At 53.2% G+C, this 17,029-nt stretch overlaps 1 protein-coding gene across 1 annotated transcript in view; it reads right to left on the reverse strand.

Moving 5' to 3' along the window:
- Nucleotides 1–17,029, reverse strand: part of herc1 (HECT and RLD domain containing E3 ubiquitin protein ligase family member 1) — a 41,094-nt gene that overhangs the window by 11,907 nt on the left and 12,158 nt on the right. The window contains exons 17-46 of the mRNA XM_032560822.1: nt 16,463–16,700; nt 16,215–16,387; nt 14,597–14,752; nt 14,414–14,520; nt 14,035–14,145; nt 13,793–13,963; nt 13,481–13,720; nt 12,988–13,071; nt 12,362–12,918; nt 11,368–11,938; nt 10,003–10,297; nt 9,542–9,752; nt 9,041–9,207; nt 8,853–8,969; nt 7,261–7,519; nt 7,072–7,193; nt 6,766–6,989; nt 6,209–6,477; nt 5,714–5,766; nt 5,432–5,632; nt 4,946–5,120; nt 4,608–4,875; nt 3,985–4,198; nt 3,573–3,832; nt 3,370–3,497; nt 2,663–2,799; nt 2,353–2,553; nt 1,209–1,339; nt 922–1,139; nt 724–844 (exon numbers count right to left, since the gene is read on the reverse strand). Of these exons, the coding sequence (XP_032416713.1) occupies nt 724–844; nt 922–1,139; nt 1,209–1,339; nt 2,353–2,553; nt 2,663–2,799; nt 3,370–3,497; nt 3,573–3,832; nt 3,985–4,198; nt 4,608–4,875; nt 4,946–5,120; nt 5,432–5,632; nt 5,714–5,766; nt 6,209–6,477; nt 6,766–6,989; nt 7,072–7,193; nt 7,261–7,519; nt 8,853–8,969; nt 9,041–9,207; nt 9,542–9,752; nt 10,003–10,297; nt 11,368–11,938; nt 12,362–12,918; nt 12,988–13,071; nt 13,481–13,720; nt 13,793–13,963; nt 14,035–14,145; nt 14,414–14,520; nt 14,597–14,752; nt 16,215–16,387; nt 16,463–16,700 (6,179 nt within the window). The remainder of the gene's footprint in view (nt 1–723; nt 845–921; nt 1,140–1,208; nt 1,340–2,352; nt 2,554–2,662; nt 2,800–3,369; nt 3,498–3,572; nt 3,833–3,984; nt 4,199–4,607; nt 4,876–4,945; nt 5,121–5,431; nt 5,633–5,713; nt 5,767–6,208; nt 6,478–6,765; nt 6,990–7,071; nt 7,194–7,260; nt 7,520–8,852; nt 8,970–9,040; nt 9,208–9,541; nt 9,753–10,002; nt 10,298–11,367; nt 11,939–12,361; nt 12,919–12,987; nt 13,072–13,480; nt 13,721–13,792; nt 13,964–14,034; nt 14,146–14,413; nt 14,521–14,596; nt 14,753–16,214; nt 16,388–16,462; nt 16,701–17,029) is intronic.

Below are 17,029 nucleotides of genomic sequence, written 5' to 3' on the forward strand. Positions count from 1 at the left end.
AACAGAACCATCCAAACGTCTCATTTGATCTGAAGCTGATGGAGAATACGACCACATACCTCTGAATCATCAGCCATTACTGTCAAAAAGATTTTAGGAAAGAAAAACTTCCCAATTGAGTCCTTTTACAACCACCTGGCTTCTTTCATTATAATATTGCAAATATTTTAATGCTCAACAGCAAAACAAAACAAAATTAAACATTTTTGTCGTTTTTCTAAAATAAACTTGACACCTGCAGGTATTTGGACGCCACTAGTTAAACTTTTAACTTGAACTTTTCAGTCCCTCCAGTTTTTCGTGGAAATTCACACAAAATCATTTGCTTTTTATTTTTGCTAACACACAATTGTGAATTTATTTTTTAAATTTTCAGCAAAAATGGTCAAGAACTTTAAGAAATGCTACCTTCCACCTGCAGGTGGCAGTATTTCTTACTTCTACACTGATCACGATGGAAGGAAACTAAAACTCACATTTATCGTCACAAATATCTCAACATTCCTTGTAAATATTTCCAAAGGAGCATAAAAAAGAAAATCTGTAATTTTGATTGCTAATTTTTTTTTACAAAAACAATCGATAAATCCAGATTTATGCGAGACATTTTTTCTTCTCTTGTAGATTTGCTAGTTTTTGATCTGATTTGAACAAAATAAATGTTTCATCGAAGGAGAAATCTTTATGTTCAGCTGCGGTGGCCACAGGTGAATCTTGCGTTACCAGTAGTTTGGGTTTGGCGTCGTTCTCCCACAGTGTCTCTGAGTCGCACCGGGAGGATTCTGGGAAGTGGCAGATTTCCTGAGGAACGGTCCAGACAGACACCAGGCCGTTCTGGCAGCATCTGGAAGACAAGCAGTTAGCCGTTCAGGAGGAGAACCGGAACCGTTCGGGTCGGCCCGGCTGTAGCTGAGCACTTACATGGCGAGCATGCTGAGCGGTCTGGGTCCGCGGCCCGGCAGGCCGCACCACGCCACGCCGTTCACCAGGGAGGCGTGACGCAGGCTCTGCAGGCAGCACCAGCCGGAACCTGGACCCGAGTCCCGGTCCGGGGCGGCCCACAGCTTCACCGTCTCCTCCTTGGCGCAGGTCAGCAGGATCTGGCCGTTGGGGCTCCACTTCATGCTGCTGACGGACTCCTGAGGGACAGACCGCCATGAGCGCCGGCAGGAGGAAAGGTTCTGGTCAGGTCCGGATGGCCCGGTTACCTTGTGAGCGTCGATCACGACCACGGCTCCTTTCTCCAGCGGCTCCTTGGATCCGATCAGCAGCTTTCCGTCGGCGTATCCCACGGCGAACGGACGGTCCTCGCTGTACCAGGCGATGTGCATCACGGCCACTGGGGGGCGACACTCACATGCTCACGCTGCAGGCCCTGATGTTCAGATCTGTCCTGAAATCTGATTCTTTTTCCACATTTCTAGATAGATGCGACTTGTTCGTGATCTCCTGGGTGAAACAACCTAAACGTTTCCTGCAGGCCCAGCAGAGGGCGCAGTAACATCACATCTACTGAGCATGCTCAGTGGGAGTAAACATGGAGGCTAATGGTGGAGCGCATCTTGATTTTAAAGTTGCCGTCCGCCATGTTGCTGGTTTTGTTGTTGAAGTGACGTCTGTCGGGAATCAGCGGCAGATTCAGGCAAAATGTGATAATTATCCGAGTCAGAACAAGATGAGGAGAGTTTGGGGATTTTAATTATAGTTTAGTTTCATTTCATTTTCACTTTTTGTTTGCCTCGTTCAGTTAGTTTTAATTAGGTTTTAGAGTCTGTTTGCTAGTTTTTGTAAGTTATTATTAATTAAATATTGTTTAGTTTTTATTAGTTACAGTAGGAGTTTTAGTTGTTTTTAATAGTTTGGTTAATTTTATGTACAGAATTCAAAAAGTCAAAGTATTTTATTGTGATTATGTTTATATTGATTTGGTTCTGAATACTTCATAAAAGATACAATTTTCAAAGAAATTATTCAATTATTGGTGAACATCAACTGACTGAAGTTTCCTCCCAACTTTTGCTGTTTCCATTTTGTGGACTAGCATAGCGTAGCCGCCAGGAGGATTATGGGGCGCCATGATTTATCCACATCACATCAAAAGGCTATTAAAAAGGAAAACAAAGAATATTACTTCTATAATTTCAGTATGTTCTAGTTAGTTTTATAAACGTACAACACAGTTCCAGTTAGTTGTAGTTTTTCCCCATTAATTACTGTTTATTTCAGTTTTTCAAACTTTCCACATATAACTGGCCTGTGATGCATTCAAAAATCTGATCCATCGTTCAGACGGCCACTGGGGGGCGACACATGGAACATGGAAATATCTGGTTCAGGTCACATCGTTCCTACCGTCTTTCCTGTAGCAGTGCTCCAGCTCGCTGCAGTGCATGTCGCAGGCATCCAGAACCTCAATGAGGCCCAGCGACCCGTCCATCCGGCCCACCAGCAGCATGTCTTTGGGCTCGCCGCACCACAGAGACTCCGCCTCCTCCTCCGGCCACGCCAGCGCCGACACCCAGTGGGGCTGCACGTCCAGCAGGCCTTTACCGCCTGCAGGAGGACCAGCCAGATCTGAACCAGCTTTCACACATAAACCTGCATCTGTATGTCTCCCCCTACAGGATGGGAGGGGAACAGCAGCAGGAAACAGGAGCTTTACCGTTAACTTGCCAGATGTTGACCATTTTCTCCATGGCTGATGCCAGATACTTTCCAGTCACACTCCAGGCCAGAGGAGACAGGCAAGGGTCGCTGGGGGAGCCCAGAGCGGACATCCCGTCCTCCGAGGAGCCATCGCTGGAGGACAGACAGAGACACACAGTCATGGACGCTCAACTTCCATGACTGACTGCTAAGAAAAGATTAAATAAATAGTTTCTGAAGCCCAGATTTCTACACTGGACCAAAGATTTCACACTGCAAAAACATAAAATCTTACCGAGTGTTTTCCTCTCATTTCCAGTGCAAATATCTCAGTACACTTGAAATAAGACAAAACTAACTTACAAGTAACTTCTCAGAAAGTTATAGGCGGTTATGTTAAGTCAATAATTCTTGAAAACTGATAAAAACTACAAATCCCACCGTCATGTTGGGAAAGTCAACTTGGTGAAATTTAGTGCTTTAATGCTTTAGCATTAGCTTCTGCTAGTTACTATGTTGGTGTAACGTTTTAACATTAGCGTAATTAATATTTACGACTAGCACTCTAGGGTTAGTGAAGCTAACTATTTAGCGGTGTTCACCTCTGAACCTTGAACCCTATGCTAACACTATGCTAACCATGAACCCTTTGCTTCCACTTGCTGCTCCGCTACGTTTATCCCCAGGAGATCCAGGGCAGTTTTGTGGGACAGAGGAACTCACTCCTTGTTGAAGACGCAGGTCTGCTGCAGCGTGTACTGGCTCTTCGTCACGTTCCACACCCGGACCGTCCCGTCGCTGCCGCTGGTGGCCAGCAGGCCTTTCTTACTGCACCAGCTGCAGGTGATGACCTGAGGGAAGACCAGAAGTCAGGAGCCAAACTGGAGCCGGCTGCTGCCACAGGAGGAGAAGAAGAAGCCACCGACCCTGCTCTGGTGCGCCTCCAGCTTGATGAAGGAGCACTTCCGCAGATCCCCCGCCATGTCAGCGAAGGTCTGCGGCCGGCTCTGGCTGTTGTCGCGGTCGTGGGCGGCCAGCGTGCGGACCAGCTGCTGCGCAGCCCACTGGCGGTGCTGGGAGGAGAGCCTGGAGGACAGGCAGCAGGCCGCCAGAGCGTTGGCCAGCTCCAGGGGGCCTACAGCGGAGGGATTATGGGAAGGATGGGCATATAAATGCGCGGTTAGACCTGCTCGACACGGAACAGAAGGTGAAGAAAACCCGGTGAGTCAGGGAGGAACAACAGAGACCATGAAGCAAACAAACAGAGGAGGCTTTCTGAGCCAGAACCAGAAGGTTCCCGTCGGATTCTGGTCTGTCAGAACCAGAGAAACTACAAACCTCTCTTCTCCAGGTCGGCCTTGTCGTAGACGGGCCGCAGCCGGGCGCCTTTATCCGCCAGCAGCGCCACCAGCGCCTGCGTCACCACAAAGTTCGGGGAGGTGATGAGCTTGTTCTCCTCGGCCACGCCGCGCAGGAAGCTGGGCAGGAACTTCCTCTGGATGGGGTCGTCCACCGTGGTCAGGTTCATGCCTATAGCCGCAGAGATCAGGTTCTGGAACACAAACATGAAACCGCCTGAACCCGGATGCAGAAGGTTATTAATGGGAAATTGTTCCAGAATTTGAATCAGGTGAAGGTAAAACTGCCACTGGTTGAGTTCTGGTTGTGTTGGTCTGTGTACTCTAGTAAGCGATTGATTATTAATTTAGTTAAAGATTATTTCAATAATCGATTCATCTGGTTAATGGTTACAGCTCAGATTAAAGGAATAATCTGCACCGTTAGCGCTGCGATGCTAACATGTCGCTCCAGGATGAAGCATTACTGCTGACTCATCGTTTCATAAACCTCCAGAGATGCACTGACTCTCCGTCTGTGCTGTCGGCCACCGGCCTGGCAGCTGCTGTGTCTCATTGACCTTTGACCTGTATCTCCCCTGACCTCCTGTGACCTGCCGGTACCTGCGTGCAGAGCTGCACCAGCAGCTTGGCGGCGTTGGGGCTGTTGGAGGCCAGGCAGCCCACCGCGGTGCTCAGGTAGGCCAGGCAGGAAATGGGCTTGCTGGCCTTGGTGGCGCCGCGGGGCCGCTCCGAGGGGCCCGCCCCCGCCGCTGGGCCGGTAGAGAGGCCAGCCCGGCCCGCTGCCGCCAAGCACATGAGGCGGACCAGCGTCCTGATGTCGGTCAGGCCCAGAGACTCCAGGCCTGCCGCCAGGCTGCAGCTGGAGCCGCTGGAAGAGAGGAACACAATCTGAGCTACAGAACCCGACCTCTGGTGACCCCTGCTGACCTCCGGCTCACCTGACGGACAGCAGCGACAACGCCCTCATCACCATGGTGCGGGCCAGCAGCACCTGCGCTGCGGCCGTCACCCTCCTCAGCGCCATGACCCGGTCGTGGGGGTTTTGCAGGGCGGCGGCCTGTTCGCCCAGCGTCATGCGGCCCGACGAGCTTTTATCCACCGACGTCTGGCAGCCTGCAGACAAAACATCGGAACGGCGAAACATCAGGACGCCGAAACATCAAAACGCCGAAACATCAGAACGCCAAAACTTCGGAACGCCGAAACTTTGGAACGGCGAAACACCGGAACGGTGAAACATCAGAACGCCGAAACATCAAAACGCCAGAACATCAGAACGCCGAAACATCAAAACACCAAAACATCAGAATGCCAAAACTTCGGAACGCCAAAACTTTGGAATGAAGAAACACCAAAACGCAGAAACATCAGAACAGCGAAACATCAGAATGGCGATACCTGCTCAGATCGCCCGCGGCTGTTACCTATCTGCAGCAGTGTCTCCTCCATGCTGTTGGTGGCCGTCACCATGGCGACCGAGGCTCCCAGCGGGTCGCTGTCGGGGAACTGGACGGGTTCGGGGACGACGCGATGCTCGCTCAGGCCCAGCGGGCCAGACAGCAGCTCAAACTCTTCCTCCCCCGTCAGCTTCTCGTCTTCGTCCACGTCCAGCATGTCCCAGTCCTCTGCAGCGGGACAGAACCAGAACCAGTACCAGGTGAGACCGCCGCTAGACTCACTAGGCTGGACACTTTGCTGAGGCTCACCTTCGTACACGCTGTCCTGCTTCCCCAGCAGGTCCGGCGCCTGGCCTTTGTACCTGAACGCAGAAACAACCAGGTCAACGTCCAGAACAGAACCAGGAACAGAACTTCTGCTGAGGCTAAAATCAGACCAAACCGGACCGGACAAGACCGGACCTGACTGGACCGACCCAATCGTGTCTCTGATTCTGCAGAAGAAAAAATCCTGAAGGTGTTTAAAACCGGACCGTCTGACTGGATTTAATTAATCACTAAAACTGAGGAAACGATGAAGATAAAACTCTGGATGTTACATCATATGAAAGAAAATCTTCAGGTGGAAACGAATAAAACAGAAAGAAAAGAAAAGATGGAAAAGAAGGACAAACTAAAACAAGACAGAGCTCGTAAGAAAAGATACAAAACAAGACAAAAAAGAGACCAAGAGACAGAAGGAAAGACAGACAAGAGACAAAGACAAGGACAGGTAAGGACAGGCCCCGCCCACAGGAAGCTGACCTCTCCGCGGCGGGGACTCTGGCTTTGCTCTTGATGGCCAGGTATTTGTCTCTGCAGCCGCCACACAGCAGGTAGTACGGGTTCCCGCTGCCGCACTCCCCGCCGAACCAGCCGTCCACGTAGGAGCCGTTGCTACGGTAACCCTGTCGGTTGGCACTGCGCCCGCAGCCGGGGTGGCTCTTCTTCATGTGCTGGTTGAAGTTGGCCACATTGGCCTCACACAGCTCACACACCACCACCTCGTCTCGGTCGTCGGCCTCACACACGTGCTGCGAGGGCGAAACGCAAACGTCAGAGCACACACACACAGACACCCCAACTCACACACACACACACCCCCACACGCAGACACCCCAACTCACACACACACACACACACCCACACACACACACACACGCGGCCTGTCTCAGACGGAAACGGCTGCTCATGCAGAGTGGATCAATGGATGCCAGGCAGCAGCCAATCAGCAGCGAGTGTTCTGGAGGTTCGGCGTGCATGTGTGAGTTTAGGGGGGCGGGGGAGGCAGCTCATTGGCTGGAGCAGAAAGTCACACACACCCATGTTGGCCAGTCCAGTACCTCCGGGATCCACATTCCCAGAATGTCGGTGTCGCTGGCCAGGTCCTGGCCGAACATGGCCTCCATGGTTTCCTCGTCCAGGTCCATCTCCAGCTCCTCGTCCAGGTTGAAGTCGTACAGCGCGCCCGGGTCCTGCTGCTGCGGAGCCGCCACGTCCCGCCGGGCCTGGCTGTGGTGGGCCTGGACCGAGCGGTACAGACCGGCTGGAGGGGGAGGGGAACAAGAGGGACAGGTGATTCTCTGGGCGGCGGCAGCGTGAGGTCGGGGTGTGTTTGATGTTCTCACCAGCGCGCGCCAGCAGCGTGCGTGCGGCCAGGTCGAAGCGGTGCTTCCTGCCAGCGGCGGAACGTCCTCTGAGGGAGGTGCAGCTGGATGCCGCTGCGCTGTCCTGCTCCAGACCTTCAGGGCTGCAGAATGACAGTAAGTTCAGGTCAAAGGTCAAACATCAACCTCCCCCTCTGAAAACGCCGCTACCTGTCGCTGAAGCCCTCCTCCAGCTCCGAGGCGTCGGCGCTGGCCACGTCTCCCGGACAGCAGAGGTACGGGCTCCGGTCCAGGGACTTGCCCCCCGAGGATGCCGTCGCCCCCGGACAGGAGGCGGAGTCAGGGGCGTCGACGACCAGCGCGCCGCTCCTGGTGTGAGGCTCGTCGCGCTCGTCCTCCGTGCCGGGATGTTCGATCATCCACATGGCGAGCACCGTGATGTTCTGGGCGTCAGCTTCTCCCCGAGCGCCTGCGGTCAGAGCGTAGAGTGGTCAGAGCGGTCAGAGCGTAGAACGGTCAGAACGTAGAGCGGTCAGAGCGTAGAACGGTCAGAGCGTAGAACGGTCAAAGCGTAGAGCGGTCAGAGCGTAGAACGGTCAGAGCGTAGAACGGTCAGAGCGTAGAACGGTCAAAGCTGTCAGAGCGGTCAGAACGTAGAGCGGTCAGAGCGTAGAGCGGTCAAAGCGGTCAGAGCGGTCAGAACGTAGAACGGTCAGAACGTAGAGCGGTCAGAGCGTAGAGCGGTCAGAGCGGTCAGAGCGTAGAGCGGTCAGAGCGTAGAGCGGTCAGAGCGGTCAGAGCGTAGAGCGGTCAGAACGTAGAGCGGTCAGAACGTAGAGCGGTCAGAGCGGTCAGAGCGGTCAGAGCGTAGAGCGGTCAGAGCGTAGAGCGGTCAGAACGTAGAGCGGTCAGAGCGGTCAGAGCGTAGAGCGGTCAGAGCGTAGAGCGGTCAAAGCTGTCAGAGCGGTCAGAACGTAGAGCGGTCAGAGCGTAGAGCGGTCAGAGCGGTCAGAGCGGTCAGAGCGTAGAGCGGTCAGAGCGTAGAACGGTCAAAGCGTAGAGCGGTCAAAGCTGTCAGAGCGGTCAGAACGTAGAGCGGTCAGAGCGTAGAGCGGTCAAAGCGGTCAGAGCGGTCAGAACGTAGAACGGTCAGAACGTAGAGCGGTCAGAGCGTAGAGCGGTCAGAGCGGTCAGAGCGTAGAGCGGTCAGAGCGTAGAGCGGTCAGAGCGGTCAGAGCGTAGAGCGGTCAGAACGTAGAGCGGTCAGAACGTAGAGCGGTCAGAGCGGTCAGAGCGTAGAGCGGTCAGAACGTAGAGCGGTCAGAACGTAGAGCGGTCAGAGCGGTCAGAGCGTAGAGCGGTCAGAGCGGTCAGAGCGGTCAGAGCGTAGAGCGGTCAGAACGTAGAGCGGTCAGAACGTAGAGCGGTCAGAGCGGTCAGAGCGTAGAGCGGTCAGAGCGTAGAGCGGTCAGAGCGGTCAGCGCCGCCGGCCTTCCGGTTACCGTAGCGTTCTGCTAAAACAGGACACTGAACGCTATGCTGACGGAGTTCCGGCCGCATTCAGCTGCGTATTCTCACACAAGGCAGGAAAAAACTCCAATTTAAGATGAGATCAGCTTCACATGTCAGCATCAGTCAATCACCCATCTCCCAAAACTGAGGGAAAACTGAGGGAATTGGTTGGCTGATAAATTTTTGAACCCTAAAATTAAGTGTTGTAAAAAAAAAGCATACCGCTCTCAGAGGACATGAGATCAGTAAAAGGTTGAATCTGTGGAAACGTGTTTAGGACTTTGACTGACCCGTTGCTTCCAGCGCTTTGGAGATCTGGCGCAGCGTGAAGCCCATCTCCAGCAGCGGCACGGCGATGGCCGGCGGCGGCGGCGACGTGGACAGCCTGCTGCTGGGGTCCGACAGAGCTGAGGGGAGACAACATGGCCGTCATTTCCTCTTCTGTGCCCAGGCGGCGCCCATCCTCGCGTCCACTCACATGTTCCGGCCCGGTTCTGCGGCCTGCAGGGCTGGGAGTCCGGCGAGGTGAGGCTCTGCCTGCGGCCCACCTCGTCTGACGGAGATGTCGGCAGGGACGACACCGGGGGCGTCTGGGCCCGGCGGGTCGGAACTAGGGTGGTGGTGGGGTAGCTGGAGAACATCTGCCTGTTGGGACACACAGCAGGAGGTCAAAGGTCATCACACCCTGAGAGATGAGGGTTCTCCTCCCTGATGAAGGAGTGACGAAAACACTTCCTAACAAAAACTCTTTGTTTGTAGCTCAATTTTGTACCAGATCTCAGATTTTTACCTGATTTAAAGTTAAATGCTGATCAGATAATTTTTAACATTCATCTCAACACTTAAAGTGGAAGCCTAGACGTAGCCTTTAATGACAGTCGACCCACTCTGGACCCGACACTGACTGATGGCACCGAGTGTGGAGCAGTAACTTCTTCTTGTGTCTCCAAGATGAAACTGAACCGCGGTGAGTTCCCACCTGAGCAGGCTGAGCGGCATGACGCCTGGGGACTCGGAGGCGGGCACGGTCTCGGTGTCGGTGACGGGCGTGGTGGCAGTGGTGGTGTCCTCCAGGGAGGAGCTCATGAAGGAGGTGGTGCTGGAGGCCGAGGGGCTGGTGGTGATGGGCGTCTGAGCCAGCTGCTCGCCCTCGGCGCCCTCGCCTTCCCCTTCAGGCTCGCTCTTCACCCCTGAGACGTGAAACACCCAAACTGACTCAGAATCTGTGCAGGAAGCTAAAAACATCAACCGTCAGACAAAATGTGTAGAATCTGGATCATCGTGAGTTTCTAACGGCACACAACAGAACAGAGGCAGGTCAAGCTCCAGTTCATCTGACCGTTTTACCCAGTATTGACCCCAACATTCTTCTGCTTCAACCTTTTGATGAATACTTAGTATGAATGAACAGATATTAAGGATGGAAATCTGGACACCAGCCTGGTTCTGATGAGGTTCTGCTCTCACCCGGCCTGGACTTCCCGCTGCTGGGCTCATCCAGCAGCCCGTTCACCACCAGCTTGTAGATCATGGCCTGAGCCCTCTCCAGGTCTGCCAGGCCCAGCGCACGTTTGATCGGGGAGCGCATCACGGCGCGCTTCACCATGTGGCGCATGAGGAACTGCAGCGCCGTCCGCATCTCCACCTCCTCCTGGAAGCCGGGCGAGGGCGGAACCGCCCCGCCACCGGCATTCAGATCGGCGTTGTGGCCGCTCGGCACCGCCTCTGGGACCACCTGGATGTTTGAGAGAGTCGCTGGGTTAGCGCTAACCCCCCTCAGCCGCTACACTCTGCACTTCTAACCCTGACCAGAAGGGGGCGACAACTGCAGCTCTAAACAAACGGATTCAGTCGTTCCTGGCCAAGGCAACACTAGAAATCCCAAATTTTCTACAGTCAGTGAACGCACCACCCAAACATCAACAACATAGAATCAGGAAGCAGCTTAAACATCAAGATAAGCTGATAGAATCTTTAAGGAATGTATTTAAGAATGTAAATATCAAGGATGCTCCGATCCACTTCCCTCTGGTGATATCTGAGGTTTCAGCTGACGCCGATTCCACACAGAAAAACAGCTGATGGACTGAAAACGTTTCATAAATTAACTGAATTAAAACGTATTTCATAACTCCGCACCAGTGCAGCTCACTCAAAAACACCAACCGCTTCTAAAACTGGTCAGAAATATCTAAACAGCTTTAATTTGTTCAGTCAGGTCAAATGGGAGGAGAAGGCCAAATTAAAATAAGTAATAAAATAACAGGCTGGTTCTAAACATGTACAATTAAACTGCAACAAACCTTCTGGCAAATGGTTCAGAAATAATGGAATATTAACTATAATGTAAGATAAATAAAGCATGTTGAGCACAGAACCAGACTGAATAGATCAGCCTTATCAATCAGTCACATTGTCACTGACTCCATCTTGAATTGTTTTCAATATCAGAGCCGATACAGATATTGATATCGGATCGGTGAATCTCTAGTAAATAAATGTAAATTAACAATAAAAAACCCTGAAAATTATCAGCAAGGAACCAGAAGCTGATTGTATTTCTAACAACAGAAATCAGTCCATCAGGCTCCGCCCTCATCTGGCTCCGCCCCCATGCAGCGCCACCCTCATCCGGCTCCGCCCACATGCAGCTCCGCCCTAATCTGGCTCCGCCCCCATGCAGCTCCACCCTCATCTGGCTCCGCCCTCATCTCTCATGACGTAATCCCTGGATTACGTCCACCCTCCAGCCCCCCCCCCCCCCCCCTGCCTGCATGCTGCTAGCATTAGCATTAGCGTGTGTACCTTTGGGATGAGCAGCAGCTCGGCGTACTTGCTGCAGCTCAGCAGGGCACTCAGGGTCTTCATGGCGCCCAGGTAGAGGTAGGACAGCTGTACGGCGTGGATCTCTGACTGCGTGCTGATGGGAGGAGCCTCGTGGCGCCCGCCATGCTCGTGGCCTTTCTTCCTGCCTGCCTCTGCGGTGGCGTTGGGCGCCGGGCCGAACAGAGCTTCGTTTCCGCCGGCGACAGATGAGATCTCGCTCTCGGACTTGGAGTTGGGCGCCAGGTGAGCCTTGACCTCCTCCAGGCTGTGGGACACCCTCAGTTCGGAGGCGGTGGCGTCCTTTGGGCCGTCCGGCCTGTCGTCGGCGCAGCTTGGCTCGTGGCCAACGGAGGCGGCGTTGCGGTGCTTCCTGTCGTGGCGGCGCCCGCCCAGCTTGGCGGCGGTCTCCTCGTGGATGCTGGTCAGGTAGGTGAGGTCCAGCAACAGCGACGAGGTCAGGCCCCGGAACCGGCCCACGTCGAACGGCAGCGGCTCGCACGGCTCCAGATTGTACAGCGGCGTGTCACTAGGCGACCAGAAAGTTGGGAAGCTTTAATGGGAGGAAGTGGAGCGAAGAGAGACAAGGAGAGGGAAACGGAGTGAAACGGAGGAAAACGGGGAAAACTGATGGAAATGGAGGGAAAAGGGGTGATGGAGAGACGGAGCGACAGGGAGGAGGAAACCAACGATCCGGTTCCAGAACCCACCGGGTTCCTGGATGACGGATTTATGAGGAAAAACGTTCCAGAAACAGAAAACATGGAGAGACGAGAAAGACGAGGAAAATGCCAAACAACCCGAAATTAGAATGATGATGATGATAAAAATAATGACAATAATATTGATAGGAGATAAAATGGTCAACATTAACAACGGTGCGTGGTTCCAGATGTTTGACTCATTCGTCAGAATGAATTAATGTTGCTAAATGAGCGATTGGGTCATAACCGGTCGGGTTCGGCGGTTCCGGTACCTGATGGTGATCTCGGCCTCGTCCCACTGGACCTTGGCCGAGCTGCTGCCCTCCTTGGCCACGCCCAGCAGCGTGGCGTGGCGTCCCGTCTGCTTGTGGATGCAGCGGCCGCCGACGCGCAGTCCGCCGTCCGCCCCGCCAATCACAGCCAGAACCGGCCAAACGTCGCAGCACAGGCTGCGCAGGTGCGGCTCGGCCAGGTCCGCCAGGCCGTGCTGCCGGCCGTGCCGCCCCCGGTCCTCCTCCGCCCTGGGCGCGGCGTCGGGGCTCTCCCTCTGGGCTTCGTGCTCCTCGCGGCTCTGCACCGAGCGGCTCTTCTTCAGCCGCTGGCCGCCGGCCGCCCCCCCCGTGGCGGCGTCCCGGAAGCACGGCTTGATCTTCTGCAGCCGCTGGATGATGGTGCTGTTGATGCACGGTGTCCAGCAGTCGGTGCGGTGCAGGATGCGGACCAGCTGGGCCGTGGCCTCCACCAGCACCGTGGGGGTGGGGCTGCAGACGGGGTCGCCGGGCAGGAGGTCGCGTGGCGTCCCTCTCATCTGCATGTCGCAGATCTTCACCTGCAGAGGAAACAGGAAGTGTGAGGGAGCCACTTCCTGCTGAACGTTTGGACTCTGAGCGGCGGCTACCTTCTCTCCCGGGTTACTGCTGTAGAACATGACACAAGGAAACAACTCGGCCGCGTCGACGTCCTCAAACGCCAACTTCGGCTCCTGGAGGAAGGAAGGAAGAAAGGAGGGAGGGAGGGAGGGAGGGAGGGAGGGAGGAAGGAAGGAAGGAAGGAAGGAAGGAAGGAAGGAAGGAAGGAAGGAAGGAAGGAAGGAAGGAAGGAAGGAAAGAAGGAAGGAAGGAAGGAAGGAAGGAAGGAAGGAAGGAAGGAAGGAAGGAAGGAAAAGAAAGTGATCATGAGAGAATCAAAGAAAGAAGGAATAGAATAAGAAATTAGAAAAAAAGAGAAAAGACAGGAAAGAGGATAAAGCAGAAGGAGGGAATCAGACTGGAACGATGCAAACATCAACATTCAGAACGGAACTGAATGACTTTCTGTCACAGCCAACAGCGGCTCTGTGTTTAACTGGGAAAGTCAGGTGGAAGGAAGAAACTGAGTGTAGCTGTGCTGACCTCTCCGTTCTTGCTGAAGCAGACGGTTCTGGCCTCCATGTCGAGGACGCAGGTGATGAAGTCTCCCTGCGTGAAGCTGCTGAGCGTCAGCGTCTGCTCTCCGTTGTGGTACAGGTTCCCGCTGTAGGCACGGTACAGCCACATGTCCGACGTGGTGCGATGGTTAAAGTCGTGGACGGGCCAGCGGGACACGCCCACGCACGTCCCCTCGTTGCCGCGGTTCTCCTTCACGATGTAGAACTGCAGCAGGGAAAAGCAGCGGTTAGCGGGGCTTTCCAGGTGACTTCCAGGTGATTTCTGTGGCGGGATCACCTTCCACTGGTAGCATCCGGAGGAGATGCCGGTGGACGCCAGGCCATAACCTTTGCCCCCGCTGCCGTGCGTCAGGCCCTGGCCGTTCTCCACCACGCAGCACTGCGCCTTCTCTGGGTCGAAGGACACTTCCTGGATGGGAAGGTTCTCGTCTTCCTCCTCCGCCTCGCCCTGCCGACCAAACAGATGTCAGTGTCCCGCGTCCACCTGGGGGATCAGGGTCGCCGTGACGACGCCCTCACCTGCAGCTTCAGCTCCTGGACCTTCTCCTTGATCTGGATGGAGTGTTTGGCCTGAGCGACCGGAGCTTCCCACATGCAGTCAGACAGCAGAGAGAAGAGACGGTCCACGACCTGGAGGACAGAGACATCAGGACAGACAGAGAGACATCAGGACAGACAAAGAGACATCAGGACAGAGACAGTAAGAGACAGACAGACAGAAAAACAGTCAGAGAGAAGAAAAAACAACAAAAACAGAAAAAAAGACACAAAGACAAAAAAGAGATAAAGACAGAATGAAAAGAAAAACAAAAGAGCAACGACAGAAACAGAAAGAAGCAAACAGGCAGAACTGTAAAACCTGTAGCTTCAGGAAGTGCTGCTCAGGTGCGCCCCCTACCTGGGTCAGCTGGTCGTCCTCCATGTTGGCCTCGCAGGCCGGCAGGACGGCCTCCAGCACATGCAGGGCCAGCAGGCGGGTTCTCATGTTCCCCACCAGAGGAACGCCTGCAACATTTTACATCTGTTAACATCCCCATCTGACCCGTCGACTACACTCACCTGCTACCTGCAGAGGGCGCACCTGAGCAGCACTTCTGAGCGGCGATGTTCAGCAGAACCTCGGTCCATTTGGGGGACGCCATCTTGGACTGGATGGCCTTGGAGGAGACCACCCTGCGGAGGAAGACCAGGAAGTCCCCGAGGTGGAGCTCTGCGGTGTGCTGCTTCCGGATTAAAGCTGAACAACGAAAACGTTGAGCCATTATACAACCCGGAGGAAAACCAACAATCTGGAGACGATCTGCTCTCATCCGACTGCAGGACGGTCATCAACGGGAACCAAAACTCTCCAGGTGACGTCCAACCTGAGCCCATACTCCAGTTTTTACCTAAACCTGTAGACCAGTGTTTCCCAACCCTGGTCCTCCAGACTCACTGCCCTGAATGTTTTAGGTATTTCCTTGCTTCAGTCCAGCTGATTTCAATTGATGACTGATTAACAGGCCTTTATTGAACTGCAATCAGTTGAATCAGGACATTAAAGCAGGAAATCTAAAACATGCAGGACAGTGGGCCTTGAGGACCAGGCCTGGGAAACACTTCAGGTTCTGCTGCTGGTTTCAGCATCTTCTACTGGCATGATTAGCTTTAGCGAATCATTTTTATCTCCCAATAAAAGTTCAGAAGAATCAGCCGACTTGAGTCTCCTTTATCAAAAAATGCAGGGTTTTGAATTTTTAATATTTGGTGATCGTGGCGTGATGATTAAAGGGCCAGTATCATGCAAGACTGACTTTTCTGAGCTTTACATCATGTTATAATATTTTTCCCTCATCAAAAATAAACCTGGAGTGTTGCTTTCATTCTTTCATGTTTAATAATCCTTTAATCTCCATGGCAACCATTCAGTCGTGGAAAATGCCTGGGTGGACCTAGCTCCGCCTTCGCGGGACAGTTCCTCCCCACTCAGCTCCTTCAGAGCAGCCAGCAGCAATTAGCAAACACCTGGTGGAAATGCTGAGTTACTTCTCAGAGCTGGTAAGAACATTGCTAAAGGGCTAATAGAGGAGCCATGTTGAGAAGACTCTTCCTGAAGGCGGAGTTTCAGAAAAAGCAGGAGCTTCTTAAAGAGACAGAGACCCAATTTTAAGGGGTTAAATTGCAAAGTCAAATTTCTCTTAAGACATATTTGATATAAAAGTCATTTTTATAACAATTGAAGGTAATTAAGTGACTTGACTGTTATAAAATGTGTGCATAGAAAATACATAATCCTGTTCCTTTAAGGGAGATGTTGAACAGATTCGGTAATTTGGTAGCAGAGTGTTTTAGGCTGTTTTTCTCCAGGACAAAAGGTGAGATCAGACTTTTTCTTGTTATTTAAGCCTTAAAAATAACTGGCACAGATGCTTAATGACTGCTTTTATCTGACAAAAATAATGTTAAATGCAGTTATGTTAAATGTTAAATTTCAGCAGACCTTTGTGCAACGGTCAAATGTTGGTTGAATTATATTTGACCAAACCTGAGACTGACACTGGTTGTGTTACTAGAACAAGACGTGTAAAGGTGAGAGAAATGGATCCGGAGGGATTTCTGTGTCTGTTATTGTTTTGTGTTGTTTACATAAAAAAACTGAATTCAGAGGCAGACGGAGACGTGGATGTGGGTCAGGATTGGAGCTAGATGCTAAACCTAACCTCTGAAGTCCTTCTTGTCAGAGTCGATGGAGTCATCCGTCTTGGAGTCGTCCGGGTCCTTCCCTGCCGCCAGCCGGCTGCCTCCTGCCTGGGCCAGCAGGTTCTTCAGCTGGCTGCACAGCAGGTCCAGCAGCGCCTGCACCACCTTGGGACTCAGCTTGTCGGCGTACGTCCTGCAGAGACAGACAGGCCGCTGGGTTAGAGGCGCTCTGGGCCCCGGAGGCGCTGCGGCGCTGTGGCGGCATTACCCGGTGCTGATGGCCAGGATCTGCAGCAGGCGGGTGGAGGCCACCTTCAGGGCGGTGCTAAGCTGAGACACACCCGGCTTCTGCAGCAGCTGAAGCGGCTGGCCCAGCATCGTCTCGGTGCCGCAGAGCTGTGACAGCACATTGAGGAGGCCGCTGGAGATGGCAAGGGACACGTCCACAGGCTGGTAGCGCACGCTGAGCGCAAACACCGTCACCAGCAGGAGGCGCTGCTGGGCTTCTGTAGCGGAGGAGGAAGCAGTTTCATGAGGCCTGGTCCACATGAAGCTGGGGCTTTTTAAAATAAATTAATCTCATCCACACCTTTAAGGAAAGTGTTCATACAACACTGTGTTTAAACACGCCAAGCCCATAGGGGGCAGTGTAGCGCCAAGATCTGTCAGCTAATCGCAAGCCTTCAAAACCACCACCACTTCCTGTTAGGAGCCAAACATGGTGCCAGGAGGTTTAGGTAGAACTACTTTTAAATACCGTTAGAAAATAAAGTTAATAAAACATGAAACGATGTCGACTGGGAATCATGTCAGTGTGTGGATGTTTAACGAAACA

Source organism: Xiphophorus hellerii, chromosome 4 (assembly GCF_003331165.1).
Source record: "Xiphophorus hellerii strain 12219 chromosome 4, Xiphophorus_hellerii-4.1, whole genome shotgun sequence".
NCBI lineage: Eukaryota > Metazoa > Chordata > Actinopteri > Cyprinodontiformes > Poeciliidae > Xiphophorus > Xiphophorus hellerii.